This window comes from Chlorocebus sabaeus, chromosome 23 (assembly GCF_047675955.1).
Source record: "Chlorocebus sabaeus isolate Y175 chromosome 23, mChlSab1.0.hap1, whole genome shotgun sequence".
NCBI classification, from domain to species: Eukaryota; Metazoa; Chordata; class Mammalia; order Primates; family Cercopithecidae; genus Chlorocebus; species Chlorocebus sabaeus.
Window position 1 is genome coordinate 68,431,434 of NC_132926.1, and position 25,001 is coordinate 68,456,434.

Consider the following 25,001-nt stretch of genomic DNA (forward strand, 5'->3'; position numbering starts at 1 on the left):
ACTTTCATTTTTTCAGCAAATGTTATCTACCAAAAGTTAGGAACATGGACAATTGCTGGGCATTCCCGTACTAAAAGGAAATAAAAGTCCTTTTTTTTATATCAAAGCTTGGCAAACTTTTTGAAAAGAGCCAAATAGTAAATATTTTAGGCTTTGAGAGGGTCTCTGTTACAAATACTCCAATCTGCCTTGCAGTGTGAAAGCAGCAGCCATAGAGAAAAGGTAAAAGCAGACGTAGCTGAGTTCCAGTGAAACTTTTTTTACAAAAGCAAGTGTTAAGTCCAATTTAGCTGCTGGTTATCTCATGGTTTATCTATTTCTCTGCTTTCTTTCAGCATGGTTCACTTGAGCTGAGTATCTTTTGAACACCTGCTATAGGTGAGGCACTAAAGATTTAATAGTGAACAAGGACATAATCCATGTCCATATGTAGAAGGAAAACATAAAAAATATGTAATCAAATTCTCATACTGTGTGACATTTTCACTGTAACTAACCAAACCCTTTATTTTCTTCCTAGTATTTGGTAGGCAGAGAAACATTTTTGTATACTTAGTTAAAATAACAAAAATTGATTCTATATGCTGAATTATTTAAGGCAGAATATTTAGTAAAATCAATATTTAGTATGTTAAATTTATCTAGAACCAGACATTTTTCTTAAATTCTGCTTATAAAAGCACGTGCTGGTCCAAACTGTCTTGAGTAGTGGTAAAATTAAAAGAAAAATAACTAAATAATAAATAAAAGCATTTGTTGAAGTAGAACTTAATCTTCTCCACTTAAGTAAAACTACAACTTACCCATACATACCTCTTTCACCTTACCAGAATCAATAACAAAGACAACATCATTGACTGTGATGCTGGTTTCAGCAATATTGGTGGAAAGGATCTGCAACAAGATATTACTTTAAAGTTAATATAAAAACAGAAAAAACTAATAAAAATGTTAAAAAGGAGATTTTATGAAGCTTACTATTTTTCGAACACCTGCAGGTGGGTTTTTTAACACTTTCTTTTGATCAGATGTTTGCATGTTTGAATGAAGCATAAAAACTTGATATCTGTTGACAACGAAAAGAGAAAATATACTCTAGGACCTGTCTGTTATTTTAAGCAACAGACATAAGGCTTTAGCCCTTACCTATGTGTACTGTCAGCAAACCGCTTGTCATCAAACAGGATGCGATCTCTCAGTCCAACAATTTCATCATATCCAGGCAGAAAAATTAGTACTGCACCTTGGGGAAGAATGACTTTTTAATATTAAATCTCACTGTGAAATCAGATGCAATCAACAGAATTATAAAAATCTGTATCACATTTTCATGTACTGGTAAACTATCATAAGATGACATGAGATTATTTGCTTATTACTATCAGTGCAATTATATAAAAATTTGTACACTTAAAATATTAATTCTTGAAGTACATATTTTGCTCCAGTTCTTTTAGACAACACTTATTTACCAGCATCACAACTATGGCAGATATTGTATAGAAGATGCATGATCAAATCCAAGTCTACTTTTTCATCATCGAAACTATGATGATAAGCTTTCAGGAGCTCTCTGTCTTCAGCACTGAGGTCACTTCCATTTGTTTGAACCAGAGAACTTTCATCCAGATTTCCAAATTCCAGTGAAGCACTAAAAAAAAAAAAAAAAAAAAAAAAAACAGACGAAGTCAATTTCTATTAAAAAGAGTAATCCTTAGGTCCTTCAAATTTCTAATATTCCCTAAGGAAGCTAAGGTAAGTGACACTTAATGTCCAAGCTATAATATGATTTTGATTTCAAGCACATTATTCAAAGTAAAATTTGGCAATGAATGCTTTTAGAAAAACACAATCTGAAGGTATTTCTCCAAAGAAAATATACAAATGGCCTATAAGCACATAAAAAGATGTTCAACATCATTAGCTGTCAGGGAAATGCAAATCAAAACCACAATGAAATACCACTTCACACCCACTAGGATGACTACAATCAAAAAGACAGACAAGTGTTGTCACAAGTGTTGGAGACAAGTGTTGGAGAGGGTGTGGAGAAATTTACACCCTCATGCATTGCTGATGGAAATGTAAAATGGTAAAGCTGCTTTGGAAAACAATGTGGCAGTTCTTCAAAAGGTTAAACATAGAGTTACCACATGACCCAGCAATTCCACTCCTAGGTGTATATATAAAAGAAATGAAAAAAACATATCCATATAAAAATTTGTACACAAATATTCATACCAGTATTATTCATAGTCAGAAAGTGGAAACAACCTGAGTGTTCATCAATTGACGAATATACAAACAAACTTTGGTATATCCATAGAATATGTATCAGTCATAAAAAGAATGCTACAACATGGATATTTTATGCTAACTGAAAAAAGCCAATCACAAAAACCACGTATCACATGATTCCATTTATATAGAATGTCCACAACAGACAAATCTATAGAAACTAGAAGTATATTAGTGGTTGGTCTAGAGCTGGAGGAGGCTTAAGAGAGTTGGGGGGGAACAGGGAGAGATACCTAATGGGTACAAGTTTCTTTTTGTGGTGATGAAACTGTTCTAAAATTGATTGTGGTGATGATTGCATAAGTCTGTGAATATATGAAAAACCATCAAATTGTGCACCCAAACGGGTGAATTACATGGTATATTAATTATATCTCAATAAAACTGTTAAAAACGACAAACTTTCAGCTATCATTTATATTTTCTTAATAGGTTGTGTCTAATTGTTTACTATTATAAACAATATTCTGATATATAGTTCACATTTTTAAAAACTCAATAGGCACCAACTTAACATGACTGTTAGAAAATTCTATGCTAACAGCAGGCTGATTATGCTATTTTCCAAAAGCAAGAATCAATATAAATTACTGAAATAAATGCCTTGCTTCTTCATCTTACATGTAAAAATGTAAACTATTGCTATCACTAGTAATTATCAACAGAATTTCTAGGAAGTTTAACTAAATCCAATCTCTCTTAAAGAATTTAGCAGAGACCGGGCGCGGTGGCTCAAGCCTGTAATCCCAGCACTTTGAGAGGCCGAGACGGGCGGATCACGAGGTCAGGAGATCGAGACCATCCTGGCTAACACAGTGAAACCCCGTCTCCACTAAAAAAATACAAAAAATTAGCCGGGCGAAGTGGTGGGCGCCTGTAGTCCCAGCTACGTGGGAGGCTGAGGCAGGAGAATGGCGTGAACCTGGGAGGCGGAGCTTGCAGTGAGCTGAGATCCGGCCACTGCACCCCAGCCTGGGCAACAGAGCGAGACTCCGTCTCGGGGGGGAAAAAAAAAAAAAAAAAAAAAAAAGAATTTAGCAGAAAAATAACATAAGACTTTTTTCAATGGGAAAATTAAACTTCTACAACTTAATAATTGACTCTTGTAAATTTTTTATTATACTTTAAGCTCTGGGATACATGTGCAGAACGTGCAGGTTTGTTACATAGGTATACATGTGCCATGGTGGTTTGCTGCACCCATCAACCCGTCATCTACATTAGGTATTTCTCCTAATGCTATCCTTCCCCTTTCCCCAACTCCCCAAGAGGCCCTGGTGTGTGATGTTCCCCTCCCTGTGTCCATGTGTTCTCAGCTCTTGTAAATTTTAAGATCTACTTTAAAACACTATAAGTTTATTGTTTTTTAATTTTTAACACATAAATGAAGAAGACATTATATTCTATTTAAAGCTATAACCTTTGGATATAAATTATCAATAATCCAGTAAACATAATAATATATTTAACTTTAAATACCTGAAATTTATAATTGATAATATCATGATCTATCAAATAAAAAGAAAGCCCAGTTAGCCAGGACAATTAAAATATTATCCAGATAAACGCTTTACCTGGTAACCTGTAGTATCTAGTGAGTTTTACTTAACACCATAAGAATGTCTGGAACATTCAAAGTGTTAACAATAAAAGGACTGCAAGTTCTGGATGCTATTATTGAAATGACATCTAAACCTACCATATCAGAAATAGCATTTAAACCTATCAAGAATTTTGAGACTCAATGTCACAAGTAATTTCAAACATTTACTTCTTCTAATGTCTGAGACTACATTTCCAGTTCCACATCTATAAAATTAAGTACAAAAACCCAGGTAAAATAAAACATTTTATATGTTCTTGAATAACAGATATTTTAATATATTTTAACTTCAGGCTCCATTGTTTTCCTTTTTGAGTCTCTAAAGGTTGAAAACAGAAGCTATCAATGTATTATAAAATATATTATATATTCAAAATTTTCTTTAAATATCTAATCTGAAAGCTTTATAATTTGTTTAAATATCTAATCTAAAGTTACCTAAAATCTCCATCCAAAAGACAGTTGATTGGTTTTACAGGATTCCCTTGTGATTTTTTTTTTTTGTTACATCAAAGCAATACATATACATAGTGTTAATAAATGGTTTTATAGAAGTTATAACAAAAACTCCTAGTCACACTGCTTAGAACTATTCTACTGTTTTAGCCATTTTAGCACTTGCTGTCATATTTCTAAGCAACACGCATTTTCTGCTATTTATTGTTTTAACAACGTAGTCATTATCTGTGAACCTCCAACTAATGAAAAATGAGGTTACCACTTCCACTTCCCTACACTTTCCACCCACACCAGTTCCTACAATTTTTGTTAAATCTTCATTCAGCCTTTACTTTACTATGACTGGGTAAACATTCACTGCTTAGCCTAATAATATACTATGATTATACCTCCTTTCTTAACTTTTTGTTTTTCCTAGAGTAACAACTGTCTAATTTTTATTTGCTTAGTTTTCTGTGATCTGATAGTAATTCTTCCCAAATTATCTAACAGATTCATAAAGCTTTTTAATATGATTGAAAATGCCAGGTAAATTTTTACCCCACAGAGACCTCCCTCTAGAGCCCCACATCTTCTGTTCCTATGCGATTAGGCCTACTAGACACTGGTGTCATCAAAACAATCCTCTCTACCAGCATCCTGAGCATTCCTTTCACCTATCGCCTGTGCTGTACCTACCTGTTTTTTTTTTTCCCCCATTTTTTGTCTTTGTTTTCACTTCTTTTTTGTGAAGCACATTCTCTAACAGTTTCCTAAATAAGGAGTACATAGGAAGCAAATTTTCTTATCTTTTTTCTACAATTTTCCTACTCTGTAAGCAATTTTCTAAACTTTATCTTGTAACTCTTTTTTCTGCTATCATATTTTTAATTTATAAGAATTCTTTCTTATTTATTCATTCATTCACAAATATTCACTGCATATCTACTACATCTAGCTGCTGTTCTTGAACAAGCAGACAATAAGCTTACTACATTCTAGTAGGGAGAAGAGATAGATAATAAACCAATAAAACAGTGAACAAGTAAATTATATAGTGTATTAGAGGGTGGTAGGGCTTGTGGAGAAAAAAGAATCGTAGAATAGGTTAAAGAGGATGGACAGTGCGGGCGGGGGTTAGACTGTAATATAATAGGGCAAATTTGGGTAGGTCTCATGAAGACAAAATCTGAACAAAGATTTGTGTTCTGTTCCTTTTTGATAGCACACTGTTTTTATTTCATGAATGCAATATCTTTTACTATAGGTTTGTATTATAAGTTTTCTCTTTGATAATGAATTTTCTTTTACTGCTTCACTCAAAGGCCACTGAATGAGTCTCTGAGTTCCAAAGCTAAAATGAGTGTTTCTCTACGGCACTGTGAGTTTTCTTAGTTCTTCTAAGTCAATCAATTAGCTATCTATCATCCCAAAATTAACATCTTCTATCAGTTGCCCTGTCCTCTTCCATTCTCTTTGAATTTGGTTTATACCTTTTAAATTTCTTTATATTGCTTCATTGTCATTTTAGTGAGGTTTTGGGAAATGTAAAAGGTTTGAGAAAATGCAGAGATAAATACTTATGTCGTATCTACCATGTTTAACTGGAAATCCCTCTTCTGATTTCTTAAAATAAAATTTAATATACCATGGTAGATCAGACAGAAAATTTCCTTAGAATTACAAAAAAAATCTCTGGATAAAAGACTATAAATGGTCTACATTTGTATAGTCCATAATTTATATGGTGAAGCTCTTTTAAAGAAGGTAGAATTAATTTAAAATAGTATAAAGTTTTACCTGTAAGATTCTAGAAGATCCACAATTTCAGTCTGCCCAAAGTGTTTAGCCCAATCCAATGCCATCCTGCCAAAATTCAAAGGATATATAAAAAAGATGTCATCAAAATTGTAAAACTGGTTCATGACCAGCCTGGGCAACATCAAGACCCTATCTTTTCAAAAAACTTTTTAAATAAAAAATAAGATAAATTGTAGTTAAAAAAACAAGTCATTCAAAATTATTAACCCATTAAAACAGAAATTCACCAGCAATTATTACACAATAGTTTTTAATATAAAGACAAACATAAGAAATCAAAAAAGATATGTGTAGCTATACAAAGGTATATGAAGAATCAACGTAGTTTAAAATTACCAGCCATTTGATGCTTTACTATGGACATTGGCTCCCATACTGATTAACTGTTCTACTTGACTTGCAAAGCCACGTCCTGCGGCAACCATCAGAGCTGTTGCACTGGTTTCACTATGTCTGTAATCAACTAAAAAAAGGAAAAGATAAATACAACTTAAATTTCCAAACTACTTAAAACCATTTTCACTGTTTAAAAAATTTGAAATAGCAGAATTGAGTGTCAGGATAATTAGCCTGAGACTTGCTCCTTAACTACATAATGACAGCACTATGTAACACTTAACTTAGATGATCTACAGCAATCTGTTATGATACGTCTAGTGTAAACAGAATAAAGACTGTCGGTTGGAAGGTAGGAGAAAGAAAGATCATGGTTAAACTGTTTTAAGCTCATCTACATGATTTCAACAGAAAAGGAAAGCTATTTGTTCACCAAATGACAAGATATAATTAAATAATTTAAAAGTTAATTTTCATCAGTAACTGGTAATGAATACTTAAAAGCCTCAAACGCAAAATTTGAGACAATGTTTTGTTGTTATTTTACTTTGCTTTTAATCCCCCATTACAGGCTATTTTGTAAGATGCTTAATGGGATTAACACTGACAGAAAGTTTATTTCTCATAAAACCCTTACATTAGAAAAATAATTAAAGTTCTATTGAAGTTTCTTCCTAGAATATATTTCTCAAGCAATTCAATATAATTGCTTAGCACTAATTTGCTTAAATTACAAAATTGGTAATTTCAGAAAGATTTCATGAAAAAAACCCTCCATAGTAAAATTCAAGATAACTACAAAAGGAAAATTTTAATCTTTGATACACAGTATGTATACCCAATTATCTTCTATTCAATAAACACTCTGAAACATGGTATCCATTATCAATACAAATCAGTGTTCTTTTAAAGTGGGGCAGAGACAAGAAAATTGCCTCAGGCTTTTTAAGACTTTTTTTTAGAACAAGTTTTATGTTCACAGCAAAACTGAGAGGAAAATACAAGTATACCCCTTATGTCCCTTGCCTTCACACATGCATAGCCGCCCCCATTATCAACATCCCCCACCAGAGTGGAACATTCGTTACAACTGATGAACCTATACTGACACATCAACCAAAGTCCATAGTTCACATTAGGATTCACTCTTGGTTTTGTGCATTCTATGGATTTGGACAAATATATAATGGCATGTATTTTTATTTTGCTTTGGGATTTGTTCTTTGGGATGGGTTTGTTGTTATCGTTGTTTCCGCTTTGTATTTTTAAAAGCACAGATAGCCATACCTTACTCCAAGACTCAGATTCAATAAATCAGGGATGGTCAGGCATTTTAAAAGATTATTTTTATCTGTACTCACTGTATGAAAATTACTTCTTCAACTGAATATTCAATCCATGGCCTTGGAGAATGTATCAAACTGTATTTTGAGCACAAGGGTATGAATAAATGTGAAACATTTAAAACATTTTTAACACTCCTCCCTTCAAGAGGTGGAGCCTAATTCCCTTCTCCCTGACTATAAATTGGACTAAGTGACTCATTCTAACAAACAGAAAAACATGAAAGAGGTGATGTGCAACTCTGGAGACTAGGTCATAAAAAGTAACCACAACTTCCTGCCTGCTCTTTTACTTTCTCTCTTGAATCACGCTCAGAGAAGCCACACAGGAAGAATAAGGCAGCCCTACTGAGAAGGACAGCTGACAAGAACTCACGGCTATTCTGCCAACAGCCAGCAACAAACTGAGGCCCTTTGCCAAAAGCTATGTAAGTGAGGCTTCTGGAAAGCAGACCCTCCAGCCCCAACAAACCTTCAGATTAATGCAGCCCCTACCAACAGTTTAACCGCAACCTCATGAGAGACTTGGAACCAGACCACTCAGCTAAACCACTCCCAGATTCTTGACTCTCAGAAACTATGTGAGGTAATAAATGTTTCAGGCTTCTAAGTGTTAGAATCATTTGTAATATAGGAATAGATGACTAGTACAGTAAGTATGACAGAGAATGTCAAGTCTTAACTGATTATTATCTGCTTCTACACAATCATAGGGAAAATGATGGTACTAAGAAGAAATCTATGAAGCCCAGAGTTTCCTAAATCATATGACATATTTTCAGTTCTGGTTGAAATCAAGGGTTGAGATTTCAGAAATGAAATAAAAAGATGAGGAGTGAATGATTGAGCTACTATAACATTTTAGTTTTCCTCACATGGCTTAAGACATTAGAATACAGGACTCTAGGAAATGTACAAACTGTACATAAGAGCAGAAGAGAGACCTGAGCCTACATAGGATGACCATTATCAAATTAATAGTCTAGTATTCACTAAAGAAATATCAGGAAGAAAGCTAAGGATAATACTTAAGTACTTAAAATGCATCATAAATATTTTAAAGCCACTGTTTTCCGAATTTAAATTCCTTAACTTTCAAGTAAGATTGCTAAACTCTTCAGAGTAAATATTTTTTAAATAATGGAAAAAGAAAGAATGCCAGAAAACTGAAGACGAACAAATATCTACACTTTCAAATCCAAAAAGTTACTTTTAAAAATGGAGATCAATTATTTTTCAAAAAATCAATAATGAGGGCCAGGCACAGTGGCTCACGTCTGTAATCCCAGCACTTTGGGAGGCAAAGTTGGGCAGGTCGCTTGAGCCCGGAAGTTCAAAACCAGCCTGGCCAGCTCTTCAACAAAAGAGATACAGGTTTTGCAGATGAGATGAAGTATTCAGTTTGGGGCATATTAGAAATATCTAAATCCAAAACTCTGGAAGCTGAGGTGGGAGAATCACCTGGGCCCCGAAGTCAAGGCTGCAGTGAGCCACAATCGCACCACTGCACTCCACCCTGGGTGACAGAATGAGACTCTGTTTCAAAACAAAACAAAACAATGAACTTTAAAAAGCAAATCACTAGGAGCCAACATACATTTACAAAGAGAATAAAGAAAGTCAAAAAATACTCATTTATTTTTTAAGAAGTTAGACTAGAAGATGTGTAGGATTATAACTGCTTGAACAACCATACCCAAATATTGACCTAAAGTCCCTTGTAGCATACCACATGCTTGATAATTGACCCAGGCACCTCAAATTAATAAACAGAGAAAGCTTATTCATGTAATAGATAACAATTAGAATTTTTTTTAAATTGTTAAACAGAAACAATGGGCCAAATCTAACTTTAAGATAAAATTTATAATGAATAAACAGAATGTCTAAAGCTCAAGAGTCAAAACAAGTACATGATGATTAAAAAATTTAATATAATAAAATCATAGGTTTAAAAAAAAAACTAAAAATTTCAAAAACAATATGAATCAATAAGACAATGGGGTTGGCTGGATTAATGTAAGTAAAGAGTAGAAGGTTTTAGGCTAAGATGGTTACTAAGAGATTAACACTCAGAACTGGATACTATGCTTTTTAAAAGGGATAAAACAGAACATATCCAGAGAAGATGGACCAGAGAAGGAGAGGACCAGATATCATATTCTTTACAGTAAAGAATAGTTGAAGTAATACGTATAGTCAGCCCAAAAAACAAAAAATTTAAAGGAAAAAGAATAACCATCTTCGTATACCTGGAAGTCTGTCAGGTATAAATACATGTGATCACTCCAGAAGCAGAAAAAAGGCAAATGTCATGTAGTTAGATTTCATATCAACATACTAAAAAGTTAACTCCTGAAACAATTCAAAAGAAAGGCAGTGAACTTCCTGTCACTAAACATGTTCCAACAGATTATCATGTGGTAAAGATGTTTAAAAGTAATATCATTATTCGGCTGGGTGCGGTGGCTCCTGCCTGTAATTCCAGCACTTTGGGAGGCCGAGGCAGGCAGATCAAAAAGTCAAGAGATCAAGACCATCCTGGCCAACATGGTGAAACCCCATCTCTATTAAAAATACAAAAAAATTAGCTGGGCGAGGTGACGCACACCTGTAGTCCCAGCTACTCAGGAGGCTGAGCCAGGAGAATCACTTGAACGGGGGAGGCGAAGGTTGCAGTGAGTCAAGATTGCACCACTGCACTCCAGCCTGGTATACAGGGAGACTCTGTCTCAAAAATAACAATAATAATAATAATATCATTATTCAACAAAGATTTTTCAGCACTTAATAAACGATGAACCTCTGGTGATACAGAGATAAGAAAAACTGACAAAGTTTCTGCCCTCATGTAGTTTTCATTCTAGTAGATGAAATAGGTAATGAAAAATAAAAAACACATGACAGGTAATGAAAGTACAATAAAGATTAATAAAGCAGGGTAAGGAGATATAGTGAGAAACAATTTTAGTAAGGCGATCAGAAAAGACCTCTCTGAGAAGGCAGTATGTAAGCAGAGACCTAAATAAGTAGGCATTGGGCCGTGTGATTACTGGTGGAGGCAGTTTTCTAGGCATAGGAAACAACAAAACAAAATCTCACAGAAGGGGATGTGTTGGCAAACATGAAGAATATCAAGGACACAAGTGTGTCTAGGCACAGTGAACAAGGAGGAGAGTGGCAGAAGATAAGATCAAGAAAGCAGCCAGAGGCCTAATCATGGAAAGGACTTTGACTTTCATCCACAGTGTAACTGGAAGCCTGGGAGAGTTGAGAACAGGCAAGTGGAATGATCCAATTTCCTTTATGAAAGGATCAATCTTATTTTTCTGTGGAGAACAGACTGCAGTAACATAAAAACAGAAATGGTTAATGGGCTACTGTAATAGTCCAGAAGAGAGGCTGGCTTGGACTAGGGGAGTGAAATGTACAGTAGGGGAAATGAAATGTGGTCATATTCCAGATTTATTTTAGAATGCAAAGTAAACAGGATTTGCTAATGTTTACTAATGTTTGCTAATGTCATATGTGCAATGTGACAGCAGACTTTCTGTATGCTTTGCTGCCTTAGCAACTAGGTGAATGATAGTGACCATTTACTGAAAAGGGAAACACATGAAAAGTGCAGGTTGAGAGTAAGGTATGTAGGGAGGGGATCAGAAGTTGTTTGAGGCATATCCAATTTTATTCACCTAACAGACATCCAACTGGAGATAACAAGTGATCAGGTATATTTAAGTCAGGGGGTAGGTGAGGTCTGGAAATGTAAATTTAGGGGTCATTTAAATAGATATTTAAAGCAATGACTATTTGAGATCCCCTCAAGGAGTAAGTATAAATAGAATTAAGGTCTTAAGGATTGAGACCTAGGAAATTTCATATTTACAGGTCAGAAAAAAAGAAAAAGATCTTGCCAAGAAAACCAAGAAGTCAGAGCCAGGGAAATAAGAAGAAAATAAGCCAAGTATGAAATACCAGAAGTTAACTGAGTAAAATATTTCAAGAAGAAAGTAATCAATAATAATTACAATAATAATGCTGAGGGGTTTAGGTGAAAGAATAAATACTTGACACCTAAATCCTTTCCAAGGAAGGGAAAGACAAGAGTATATGCATAACACATACACATAAAAGCATTTTTGCACATAATTGTCATGTAATCACATAGCTCTTCAAACTACAATGGAGACATGAGCTTAAGAATCTCTGATTTAACACAGTATTTATTTCTACTATGCTATGCTAGTAAGAAGATCCTGATTTGTGCATTTGAAATAAAATAAATACTCCTAAAAAATAAAATTTTTGGTTGTGTAATTATTGGTAGTACATACATTTTGAATTAAACTATACTTCCACCATAAATAACTGCAAGGGTAAATTTTTAAAATTAAAATAAACTTACCACTAACATTTTCAGTTAAAATGAGATGAAAGACCTGAGCAAAGGCATCAATATCTTTATGTAGCCATATATCAGAAAGACAAGCATCCATTTCCTTTATTAACCATGGTTCAAGGCAATTCACATCTTTTTCAGTCTACAAAAAACAGTAAAAATCATAAATTATCACAAATTACCTAACAATTTATGAACATTTGCTTGCAAAGAACATAAGATGACCACAATGGCCATAAGGACTACTAATCCTATGACACTATATAGCAAAGGCTTTGACATAAAAAAATTTCTCATTTCATCACAAACATTATCACTCACAACACGGTATCTTGTCGTTATACTTAGCTTTTATCTGAGAATGAGTTTGTCAACAAACGACTATGATCCAGTCACAATGTTAATTGTGCTTCCAATATGATACTGTTAAATGCACATACACCTCAGTAGTTCTCTTTCCCAACTGCACATCAAGGGAAGTAGCACCCGGAGCTTTTTAATACTGATGCCAGGTCCCACCCCAGAGCAAGTGCATCAGAATCTCTTGTTGGCAGGGTGTCAGATTCCACAGGGCTTTAAAAGCTCCTCAGGTGACAGAATGTACAGCCAGTTTTAAGAACCACAAATACACAGGGTCAAAATGCTGTTTCATGACCCAAATAAGTCTACACTATATGTTTTTACATATAGCATGTTATAATCCTATAAGCATATAGGATATATATCATAATATATATAGTATATTTAGTGTGCATATCCATAAAGATGTTAAATAACAATTTTTATTATCAATTTTAAAATATTCCTTAAAAGTACTTTTAAAAATTCATGTTTAGTTCATTTGGATACATTACAACTTTAAACACTGGTAGAAAACTGCAAGCATATCTGCATTATATACTGTCACATGCTCAAAAAAAGGGTAAATTACCTTTTTAAAGAGTAGAAAGTTGCTCTGAAAAATTGGTTGTAGTCTAAAATAAACTAAGAGAATTACCATTCAATTATGCAGTAAAAAATTATAATCTCTTGGCCAGGCACGGTGGCTCATGCCTATAATCCCAGAACTTTGGGAGGCCAAAGCAGGTGGATCACAAGGTCAGGATCACGAGACCATCCTGGCTAAACAAGGTGAAATCCCGTCTCTACTAAAAATACAAAAAATTAGTCAGGCATGGTGGCGGGCACCTGTAGTCCCAGCAACTCGGGAGGTTGAGGCAGGAGAATGGCGTGAACCCGGGAGGCGGAGCTTGCAGTGAGCAGAGATCACGCCACTGCACTCCAGCCTGGGCGACAGAGTGAGACTCTGTCTCAAAAAAAAAAAAAGTATAATCTCATAAAATGATCTTTAACCTACACAATTTTCACACAAAATATCAGTGGGAAACCAGGGCGATCATACCAGCTGACTGAAGACAGCATCACCACCATCATCCAGTAAGTCATACTCGTCAGTCACATTTGGAACAGTTCTCTGCCTCTGAGATTCAGGCTTGAAAGTATTTTCTTGAGCTGAGTACCATTCTGTAAGTGTGGTTTGTTGTTTCTCTTCTAAATTAATTATCAAAGAAAGAATATGTAGACAAATCTTTTCCTTTTTGAAATGTATTCCTTTGTTTAAATAAATTATGTGAATCTGGTATCTCTTAAAAGTTGGCCGTATTCTGTAGTTACTTTTAAAAAACATATTAAGAATATTCAATAAAAAATGTGTTATGCTGAAACACAAAGATACATGAAACTGCTTGAAAACTTCATTGATATGGTTAGGCTCTGTGTCTCCACCCAAATCTCATCTTGAATTATAATCCCCAGGTGTTGAGGGAAAGACCTGGTGGGAGGTAACTGGATCATGGGGGCGGTTTCCCCCATGCTGATCTCATGATAGTGAGTGAGTTCTCATGAGATCTGATGGTTTTATAAGTATCTGGCATTTCCCCTGCTTGCACTTCTCTCTCTTGCTGCCATGTAAAGAAGGTCCTTGCTTTCCCTTTGCCTTCCATCATGACTGTAAGTTTCCCGAGGCCTCCTCAGCCATGCAGAACTGTGAGTCAATTAAACCTCTTTTCTTTATAAATTACCCAGTCTCGCGTAGTATCTTTACACCATTGTGAAAACGGGCTTATACATTCATGTATTCATCTATTGTTCCAAATCCTACTAATAAGTTTACTTCTAAGTAAGTCCAGAATTAAGAGTATTTTTATCCATGTTATAACTATTGTTTAAATCAATGACCAAAATTCATACAGCAGTTTGTAGAAAACCATTTGTTGAACTTCTACCACCGTGCCAGCTTTTTTAGATACAATTATATATAATTTTCACTTTCAAATGTTTCAGCTGGACATGGTGGCTCATGCCTGTAATTCCACTTTAGGAGGCTGAGGCAAGAGGATTGCTTGAGGCCAGGAGTTCAAGATCAGCCTGGCCAATATAACAAGACTGCATCTCTACAAAATATCTAAAAAATTAGCTGGGCACAGTGGTCTACATCTCAAGAGGCTGAGATGGGAGGATCCCTTGAGACTAGGAGGTAGAGGTTGCAGTGAGCCTTGATTGCACCACTGCACTCTAGCCTGAGTGATAGAACAAGACTCCGTCTCTAAAAAAATTTTTTTTTAATTGTTTTTTTTTAAGTTTCAAGATCTAGGAGTTTTACAACTTATATATCAGTAATTCAGTACTGCCCAGTGAAATCAGCATTGCTGATTACATTTTTCAAGGGGAGAATCCAAAGGAGTTCAGATTTTTGTCCAAGGGCATACAGAATAAACAAGGTATCAAAGCTTGAAGCCAAGTCTTCTATGATGAATAATGAAGTTAAAATTAAGAAAAAGAAATCTGAACCCTAATTCAACAGCTGAAATATAAGTCATTACAAGAGATGTATTAACAGGCAAATAATGCTAAATTCAAAGTAAATCAATGAAATCCCATAACATCATCAAGATTTGGAAAACTCAACATCTTATCAAAGTTGAGTTTATTACTCACATACTACTTTTTTCACTCCCTCCCATTCACTTCCCAGTCCTTCACTATGAGATATGCTGTGGGCAGCCAGCATATACTCTTCCATCTCCTTAAAAGGTGGCTGAATCTTTGGATACAGACACCTCCTCAACTCTGGCATCCACTTTCAGTTCCTCTCCATAGAGTATAACTTCTGGGCACAAATCGGAAAGCAAAGGTATATTTGGGACAATATTCTAATATAATGTTAAACAATTATACACAAGAGAAAAACACTTTCAAGTGTCCATGGGGTACTCCAAAGTCATTATCAACAGTAATTTCTTTTATTAAAAAATTTACCTTGCTGTTTTTCCTTTTTGTATTTTAACATTTCTTTGTTTGTATATCCAGTTGTTCTTAAAATATCTTCCAGAAACATTTCTTTTACTTCAAATGGTCTTCCCTGTACTAAATAATTTTTAAAAAATTACTCAACTTGCATCTTAAAGAAAATGCACATAAAAACATGAGAATACCAAGTTAATAAACCTGAGTATAATATCCAAAAGCGATTTCATAGTTCAAGTGACTCCTATAATATTGTCCTTTAACTATAACTTTGACTTACAAACAACTATTAGACAACTGTTCATGTGCTTGGGTTTTTCCCTCTAGTGTTTACTATCCACTTATCATGTGTCTGGCATTGATATCATCTGTATTATAAGCAGAAATGGTAAGACAAAATAGAGCTATTTCCTGTTCCTGGAGGCAAGCTAGCAGAAGAGACAGAAATTAATCCAAAAATCCGGAATATAAATGTAAATACAGAGTTGTGAAGAGTCCTATGAGATGCAAGTACAAGACACCATGACAGTATATAACAGGGGGGATTTGACCGCATCAAGAAAAGTATCCTCACTAAGAAAATGAGAAACAAGAAGATAAACAAAACAACAAAGCCATATGAAAAAAGAAAAAAAATGTATAATGATGATGAAAAACAGCATGTGCAAAGTCCCTGTGCTGGAAAAGGGTTTCAAGGACCTAAAGGTGTTTCAAGGAACTAAAAGGCCAACTTACTTGAAAAATGGTGGGAGTGGATTACCTTATCGTTCAAGATGAGGTAAGAGGAAAATATAAGTCTTACTAAGGGTTTATGTTTTTATCGTGAGATAAAGGTCATTCAAAGATTTAAGCCCAGAAAGGTGCTCGACATCATCAGAATTCTACTTCAGAGAAGACCACTCTGACTGCAATATGGTGAATGGATTTAAAAGACAGCAGAATGGCTACATCAAACCGAGTAGCAGTTACTGCACTAGTTCAGGTTAACCTGAATGAGATTAATAATAGTGAAAACCAAAAAGAAGCAGACAATTTCTAGAGCTAGTCAGGAGGTAAAATCCATAGAACTCAGCATTATATTGGATATGGAAAAAAAATAAAATAAGAAAGTGTCAAATATAGTCCTTGGACGTCTGGCTTGCAAATCTGAATGATAATGTCATTCTCTGAGGTAAGAAAGAAAGCCGAAAAGAACAGGTTTGCTGAAATGGGGTTTGGTTTTAAGCAAGTAAAATGAGAAATGAGCTTTCAATTAGCATATGTACAGATCTGATGTCCCTGATCACCCAAGATTATTACGAGGAGTTAAGAACTTATAGGTTTGTGATTCAGGTGATTAGGTCAATGGTAGTATGATTAAGACAGGTAACACAAGAAGAGAAACAGGTTTCGCAGAAGAGATGAAGTATTCAGTTTGGATCATATTAGAAATATCGAAACCCAGAGCTCTGGAGAACAACTGAAAATAAAGATTCAGAAGTCATCAGTGTAAAAGAAAAAAACAGAAGCCCAGGGCATGAATGAAAGCTTCCAGGGAAACTATGCATCTCCAATACCTAGTACAGTATAGCACAGGGCAGGAAACAAGACGGTGGGAATAGTGGGAAAGGAAGGAAGGAAGGAAGGAAGATGGAGCGAACAGGAAAAAAAGGAAACAGATCAAGGGAATAATTCTAGAGAATACCACTATTTAAGCACCATGTGAAAGAAGAGAAGCCCACAGGGCAGACTGAGAAAGTATGGGATATAATGAAGAATGAGGTTCAGGAAGCAGCAATGCTATCAAACGAATTACAGCATCTGAGCATTTCACAAAAAAAAAAAAAAAAAAGAGAGAGAGCGAGCGCCAACCATAAAAGATACCACAGAAAAGCTAAGTAAGATTTTTGCCTAAAATTTGAATATTAGATTGGCAATTAGGTTAATGTCAAACAACAATGGTAAAAAATCAAATAAATAGCCGTACACACTTCAGAAATGTAAATCATTTCAGCCTTTTGAAAAGTAAAGTGGCAAAAGCTGTTAAAATTAAAAATAGATATACTCTTATTTAGCAAATTCACTTTCAGAAATCTATCCCTAGAAATCCAGTATATCAGGATATACGTAAAAGGATGTTCATTGTAACACTGTTGGCAGGGGCAAGGCGGGGGATCTAGAACAAACTTGAATGTCCAAAAATAAAGATATGGTTAAATAAGTCATAGTACATCAATATTATGAAATACTTTATTATGCGGCTGCTTAAAATAAAGAACTAGATACAAAGTTACTAAACTGGAAAACTGTTCATAATAAAGCAAATTGAAAATAATGTATTAGCCATGTGCTCATTTTTATAAAACCAATTTTTGTAAATGTTATAAATGTGTATATATTTGCATACATTTTTGTGAGCATGAAGAATGAATATATATAACAGTTAACATCCATAAATCATAAATCCATAAAACCAATTTTTGTAAACATTATAAATATGTATCTATTTGCATACATTTGTATGAGCACGGATTAGGTAAGAATGAATGTATATAACACTGTTAACATCCATAAATCAGAAAACTAGGACATGAAACAAAGATGGGGCAACTGAACTTTTTCTCTATATATTTTCATATTATTTCATACAAAAGTAAACACAAGTTTCGTTTTTTGTTTTTTTTTTTTTTGAGACAGAGTCTCACTCTGTCGCCCAGGCTGGAGTGCAGTGGCACAATCTCGGCTTACTGCAAGCTCCGCCTCCTGGGTTCACACCATTGTTCTGCCTCAGCCTCCCAAGTAGCTGGGACTACAGGCGCCCGCCACCACGCCTGGCTAATTTTTTGTATTTTTAGTAGAGACGGGGTTTCACCATGTTAGCCAGGATAGTCTTGATCTCCTGACCCTACGATCCACCTGCCTCGGCCTCCCAAAGTGCTGGGATTACAGGCACGAGCCACAGCGCCTGGCCTAATTTTTGTATTTTTCGAAGAGGAATTTATCATTTTTTTAAAGACTGGTGGCAAAATCAGTTTTTAATAAAGGACAAGGGCAAACGTTGTTTTAGCATTTTCAGAAGTGAATGTGAAGTAAAACATGGGAGTATAGACTACTTTTTAAAGATATCTACCAATAAAGGGAAATAGTTACAGGACAATTTAAGACAGAACACAAAGTGAAAATAAAGCATATTTCCTTTTAAGGTAAGAGAATTAGGCTCACTACACAATACCAAAGAGCTGTTGATAGAAAAGGAGAAGTTGAAATCAGAAAGAAGTACTATTAAGCCTATCTCAGGGGGAACAGTAATAGATGGCCTCTACTTCAGAACATTCCCCAGTTTCTATTAGGATAAATAATGTCCAAAAGTGTTCTTTCATAAAAATTAGATAAGAAATCTGACAATTTAACTTACTATATATCACTGGACAACTTCCAAAATATCTTATAAAGAGATTCACATCCAAGGCAGCACTAGAAAGAATTAGTTTCAAAGTTGGGTGCTTTTGCAACAAATCTCTTAACTTTGTAAGTAAAAAATCACTAAATCGATCCCTTTCATGCACTTCATCCTGTAGTAAAGAGAAATAAAACCATGGAACAGTTAAAACATTATTGATGACTAAGTCTTTAAAACAATGGCACTACTGGGTTTCACACTAATTCAAATTAAATGTGGACAAGGCCAATCAACATTCATGAAAATTTTGTATTACAGGAACTTCAGAAATAATTAGACATCAACAATGAAATGTAGATGACAAAGTAAAGTTATCCCTTGGCATCTGTGGGTGAATGGTTCCAGGGCCTTCCCCCATGCCAAAATTCATGGATGCTCAAGTCCCTGATAAAAAAAAATGGCATAGTATTTGCACGTAACTTATGCAAATCCTTCCATATACTTTAAATCATCTCTAGACTACTTATATTACCTAGTACAGTGTAAAGCTAGGTAAACAGTTACACTACATTCTTCAGGGAATAACGACAAGAAAAGTCTGTACATGTTCAATACAGACACAGTATTTTTTCAAATGTTTTCAACCTGCGGTTGTTTGAATCCATAGTCATGGAATCCACAGATACAGAGGGCTGTCTATATTGCCCTTTTTTCCCACAGAATATAAAACTACAAAAAATTATAAGTCCAATTTAAGGTGCTTTTAATACATAAAAAATCTATTTAAATATGTTTCTTTTAGCATCAGAGCTTATGAAGTGCATCCTTTGGTTTGGGTAAGTTTCTAAAAGCTGCTTATTCCAAGCTTATAAAACTTAATCTAATTTTTTTCTGACACAAACTAGATAAAAGGTTAGAATTCCTTAATAAAGGGGTAAACTCATCAACTTAGTTCATCAGCAGTTAGTTAATTTAGCAGCTTAACCATGGAGTTTATAAGTATATCCCTATCATTGGGAAATATATGATATTAATGAAGGGATCAAATGACCACGTAAAGAGATAAAAGAAAACTCCCATTTTTTTGAGAACTCTAAATACATGCATCATTTTCATATATGAAAAGCACATTTTTTAAAACTACCTGCTTATTTTATTTTCCCCCAATAAAGCCAGATGGTTTTATTATTTTTGTAATACAAAATATTTCTAATAATTATAGACAAAAAATAACTTGATCATTTAGCCTGTTCAAAAGAATAAGTTGGTTCTTTTCCACCCTATTCCAAAAATGTAATTATGTATTCAAATTTTTTGAGACTACCCTGAAATGGCACATGTATTTAAATTTTAAGCAATCTGAGTTACATATGACAAATTCACCAATATTCTTACCACGATAACATGTGTCACAGTCGACAACGTACTATCTCCTGCCATCAATGTACGAAGCAATACCCCATTAGTACAAAATGTCAGAAGTGTCTTTGGAGAAACCCTTTTTAAAAAAAGCAAAATAAAGTGCACAATTGCAAGTCTTTCATGTAACTAAAACATAATCACATTAAATGCTGGCCTGGTACACATTTTAATAAATATTACTAATATAATACTATACTGGTATGTACAGTTTATTAGTAAAGCTATATGGTTTTGCAGTTATGTGAGACTGCCTGACAATAGCCTTTTGTATTAAGTGATGTATTTTGTTAAAGAACCTAAGCTGCTCCAAAAACAAACAAAATCTTAAGTACTTTTTGCTTGTGAATAAAGTATGTTACAAATGGAATCAGATTTTGTATCATTACTGAGAACAAAAAAAAAGTACTACTTGTCAAGAAGGCATTACTAATACTACAGGCTGAGTATCCCTTATTCAAAATGCTTGAGACAGAAAGGGTTTTAGCTTTCAGATTTTTCCACATTTTAGAATACCTCCAGTTGAGCATCCCAAATCTGAAAATAAAAAATCCAGAATGCTCCAATGAGCATTTCCTTTGAGTGTCACGTTGGGACTCAAAAAGTTTTAGATTTTTGAGCATCATGGATTTCAGATTTTTGGATGTAAGATGCTCAATTTATACTACTACTGATAATAAATTCACTCATTAACAGTTATTGAGCGTTCACTATAAACCTCACATCAAACCTGTACTCTAGATGCTTTTCTTTGACTCATTTTACAGATGAGGACACTGAGGCTCAAATAAGTAAAATAACTGATCATGAAACTATGAAATGGAATTTTTATCTATGGTTCAAATCTTTTTCAAACTCTTCATTCAAAACTTCTCTAGATTTAGACATGACTTCAATATCCTGATTTAGACTTACTTGGAGCAAAATGATCATCTAACTTTTCAACTAACACATCCTCTATTTTTAATGAAATATACATAGTCTTTTTTAAACATGATAAAAGAGAAGATAGATGAGAACTGTTTTTACCTGCTTTCTAATCGGATTTGATAACCAATTGTTTGACCAATCCTTTCCCTTCTCTCTGCGGCAACTCTTTCAGCCACAGCAATAGCTGCCAATCGTCTTGGTTGAGTACAAAATATACGGCAGGGGATACCATTTTTAAAGCAATCATCTAAAAGGAACTGAGGAATCTGAAACAAAAGTTTTAAAATACTATAAGATGACATGATCACATACTACAAAAAATCTAAGTGAATCAACTGAAAAACCGTTAGAACTCAAGAAGTTCTATAACAAGTCCAAATATAATCATAAAATCAACAACATTCATGTAACTAGTAATAATCGCTAAAAAATGTGATTTGAAAAGATCTTGCTCACAATAGAAACTAAAGCTAAAATATCTAAAATCAAATATATCCAGGAATATTTAAGGTTTACATGAAGATTATAAAACGTTACTGGAAAAACATAAAAGAAGACCTGAATATATAAAGAAATACGCCATATTCATGGATGGGGATAATCAATGCTGTAAAAATGTTAACTTCTCCCCAGATTATTCCATAAAGTCAATGAAATAAAAATAAAAATTCCACTGGGATTTTTTAAATGATGAAAAGCATAAAAAAAAAAAAAACAAAAATAGCCCATAAACCAGGATTGTAGATACTTTTTTGTAAATAAAATTCAAACAGGTTGGAAAGATTTAAAAATCAAATTCTTACCTACTCCCTACCACCAATGCCCTTATATCTTCTCCATAAAGGTAACTATTGTTACTTATGAACTCATTCAAGAAAAAAAATGTTTACACAACCCAGAATATTTGTATATATAAGCATGTTTTTCATCCATGCAAAGAGATGATTGTACTTAATGTCTGTAATTTGCAGTTTTCACATAACATACCAGATCTACCTAGCCCATTTTAACGGCTACATATTCCATCTCGTGGATATGCTATAACTTAACAAATGATTAAACATTTAAGTAATTTCCAGTTTTTTAGGTTTGTTATTGATGTTGTTGCTTGATATTATAAACAACACTGCAGTAAACACCTGTCTCCACAGAGTTTTAGAAAGATATATGTACTAGCCGTGAAATCACTAGTAGTGAAAATGCTGAGTCAAAGAGTACACAAATGTTTAATTTAGATGAAAAAATTATCAAATTGCTCCTCAAAACAATTTATACTCCTACCAACAAAGCAACAAAGCAGAAGAGCTGCCTTCCAACACCCATACAAATACTTGGTATCATCAATTTTTTAATTTCTGCCAATCTTAGAGTTAAAAAATATAATTTATTTTTATTTTTTTAACTGTAAGTAAAAGAAAACATCTTTTCATGCATGTGTCAGCCCCTAGGATTTTTTTTTTTTTAAACTTGACTAGTTCCTCCAGATGTGGGAGTTCGGTCAGGATGGTGAAAGAAATTGTAAAATTATAGGAAATAAACACAAACCCTCTTGGAAAGGGGGTTTGCATAAAGTGGCTGAAGGCAGCTGAATTCTCTTAAAAGCTGAGGTCATAGATACATAGGAATGTAGAGGAGCTTATCTAAATAGCTTGTTTACTCATGTGGTCCTAAGACCAACTTTTAATCAATCCCCGTGCATTTGCTCTCTACTCGGGAGGTCGGCAATGTCAATTACCCTCTAGTGGTGTCTACTCAAGATCTTTGTCATTTAATCTATACTGAATAAATGTGAGCTTTGCTGGCTGATGGGGCCTCGGCTACAGCTCTTTACAGCACCTTCCTTGGTGTTGGTGAGTGGCCCAGATCCTCAGCCTAACTGACAGGCAAAACATCTGTGCCAGTATATGTCTCTCATCCATCACTGGGTCAGGGTCTGCAGGTCGGAACCCCGCATCCAGAAGCATAAATGCATAAGTACCACCAAGAAATATTTTAAAAGAGAAGATAAGTGTATCATTTTCAAACTACAGAAAATCAATGATATCTTCTAAAAAATCCTAAAAGAAGCCAGAGCAGGGGAAAACCCTTACCTACAAAGAGCAAAGGTAAGAATTACATCCAAGTTTTCCTCAGATATTATGCAAGAAAAGAGTGGAGAGAAGAGGTGAGAGGAGAAAAAACAAAAACAACAACACCATCCTAGAATTCTGTACCTTGCAAAATTATCTTTCAAAAATGAAGGAGAAATGAAGACTTTATCAGATGAATACAAATTAAGGGAATTTGTTGTCAGTAGACCACAGCCTTGCAAGAAGTGTTTTTTGTAAGTTCTTTACAGAGAAAGAAAAATAACATAGGCCAGAAACTTGAATCTTCATAATGAAAGAACACTAAGGAAGGAATAGAGATAAAAAACTAAATTTTTTTTAACTTTTATTTTTTGTATTCTTAACTGATCTAACACTTAACAATTGGATCAAAATAATAATAGCAACAATGTAGTTGATTATGTATGTATATATCTTATGTGTGTACATGTATGTTGATGTATGGTTACATATAAGTAAAATGAATGACAGCAATGATACAAGGGACAGGAGGGAGGAATTAGGGTTATTTTTTTATTTAAGGTACTCACACTACCCGTAATGTGGTATAGTGTTATTTGAAAGTGGACTTGGTTTAGTTACGAATGTATATTGCAAACTCTAGAGCAACCACTAAAAAAGGTAAAAGATAATGAAGAATAATATAAGGCTCACACTGTAAACAACAAAAAGCAGAATCCTGATGCAGGAATAGATAATGAGATTAAAGATACATAAAAAAATTTTAGCAATAGACCCTGGTACTATAGAAAGTTAGTATTTGGTCAAAAATAGCATCTTAAATCGGGTCGGGGAGTTTGGAGGGAAGGACAGATTGTTAAATAAAAGTTATATCTGAACTGGAAATAACATGAAGAAAAAGTAAAATTCCTACCTGATATAATACAATAAAATAAATTTCAGATGAATTTTTTAAACAATATAAAAGTATTAGAATAAAATATTTATAGAAAGAGCCAGGTGTGGTGGTATGCACCGATAGTTCCAGCTACTTAGGAGGCAGAAGCAGGAGGATCCCTTGAGGCCAAGAGTTCAAGGCTATAGTGAGCTATAATCAACTCTGTGAATAGCCACTGCACTCCAGCCTGGGAAACATAGTGATACCACACCTATAAACAAATAAATACAGAAAATGCCCATTAATCCACTCTTAACATGCCCCAAAGCCCTAGAAAAATATTGACAGATTTGACTAAATAAAAATGTAAAACTACTAAACAAGATACCATAAACGAAGGTAAAAAGTAAACAAAAAATTGGGAGAAATTATTTTTAAGATGTTTAACGGTCAACAGGCATGCATCTATAATATATAAACACTCTAAAAAATAAATCCAAAATTATTAAGCCAAAAAGAATAAAAATAAGGAACTCATACAAGATAAACAGATAAGAGGCAAATAAAAGATAACTAAGAATCAACAAAATTCAAGTTAAAATATTATTTTTTGCTGATCAGCTTGATAAAGGTTTAAAAAATTATATCCATTCTTGCCCAAGCTTTAGAGAAACAAGAACTTTCAATACTTTCAAAACGGTAACATGTTAACTCTTTTTTAGAGTTATGGAACAATAACCAGTGAATCTAGCTGTTAAAATTTTTAACTGCCATATCCTTGAT

The 25,001-nt window shown here is 34.1% G+C and overlaps 1 protein-coding gene across 3 annotated transcripts in view; it reads right to left on the minus strand.

The window, feature by feature from the left end:
- YTHDC2 (YTH N6-methyladenosine RNA binding protein C2) overlaps nucleotides 1-25,001 on the minus strand; it is an 85,692-nt gene that overhangs the window by 44,988 nt on the left and 15,703 nt on the right. For all 3 annotated transcript variants that reach the window (XM_038008895.2, XM_008014165.3, XM_038008903.2), the window contains 12 exons: nucleotides 21,372-21,538; nucleotides 20,319-20,421; nucleotides 18,939-19,095; nucleotides 15,557-15,664; nucleotides 13,641-13,789; nucleotides 12,245-12,380; nucleotides 6,497-6,623; nucleotides 6,140-6,205; nucleotides 1,473-1,651; nucleotides 1,147-1,243; nucleotides 979-1,066; nucleotides 814-894 (listed from right to left, as the gene is read on the minus strand). In XM_038008895.2, coding sequence (XP_037864823.1) covers nucleotides 814-894; nucleotides 979-1,066; nucleotides 1,147-1,243; nucleotides 1,473-1,651; nucleotides 6,140-6,205; nucleotides 6,497-6,623; nucleotides 12,245-12,380; nucleotides 13,641-13,789; nucleotides 15,557-15,664; nucleotides 18,939-19,095; nucleotides 20,319-20,421; nucleotides 21,372-21,538 — 1,458 coding nt within the window. The remainder of the gene's footprint in view (nucleotides 1-813; nucleotides 895-978; nucleotides 1,067-1,146; nucleotides 1,244-1,472; nucleotides 1,652-6,139; nucleotides 6,206-6,496; nucleotides 6,624-12,244; nucleotides 12,381-13,640; nucleotides 13,790-15,556; nucleotides 15,665-18,938; nucleotides 19,096-20,318; nucleotides 20,422-21,371; nucleotides 21,539-25,001) is intronic.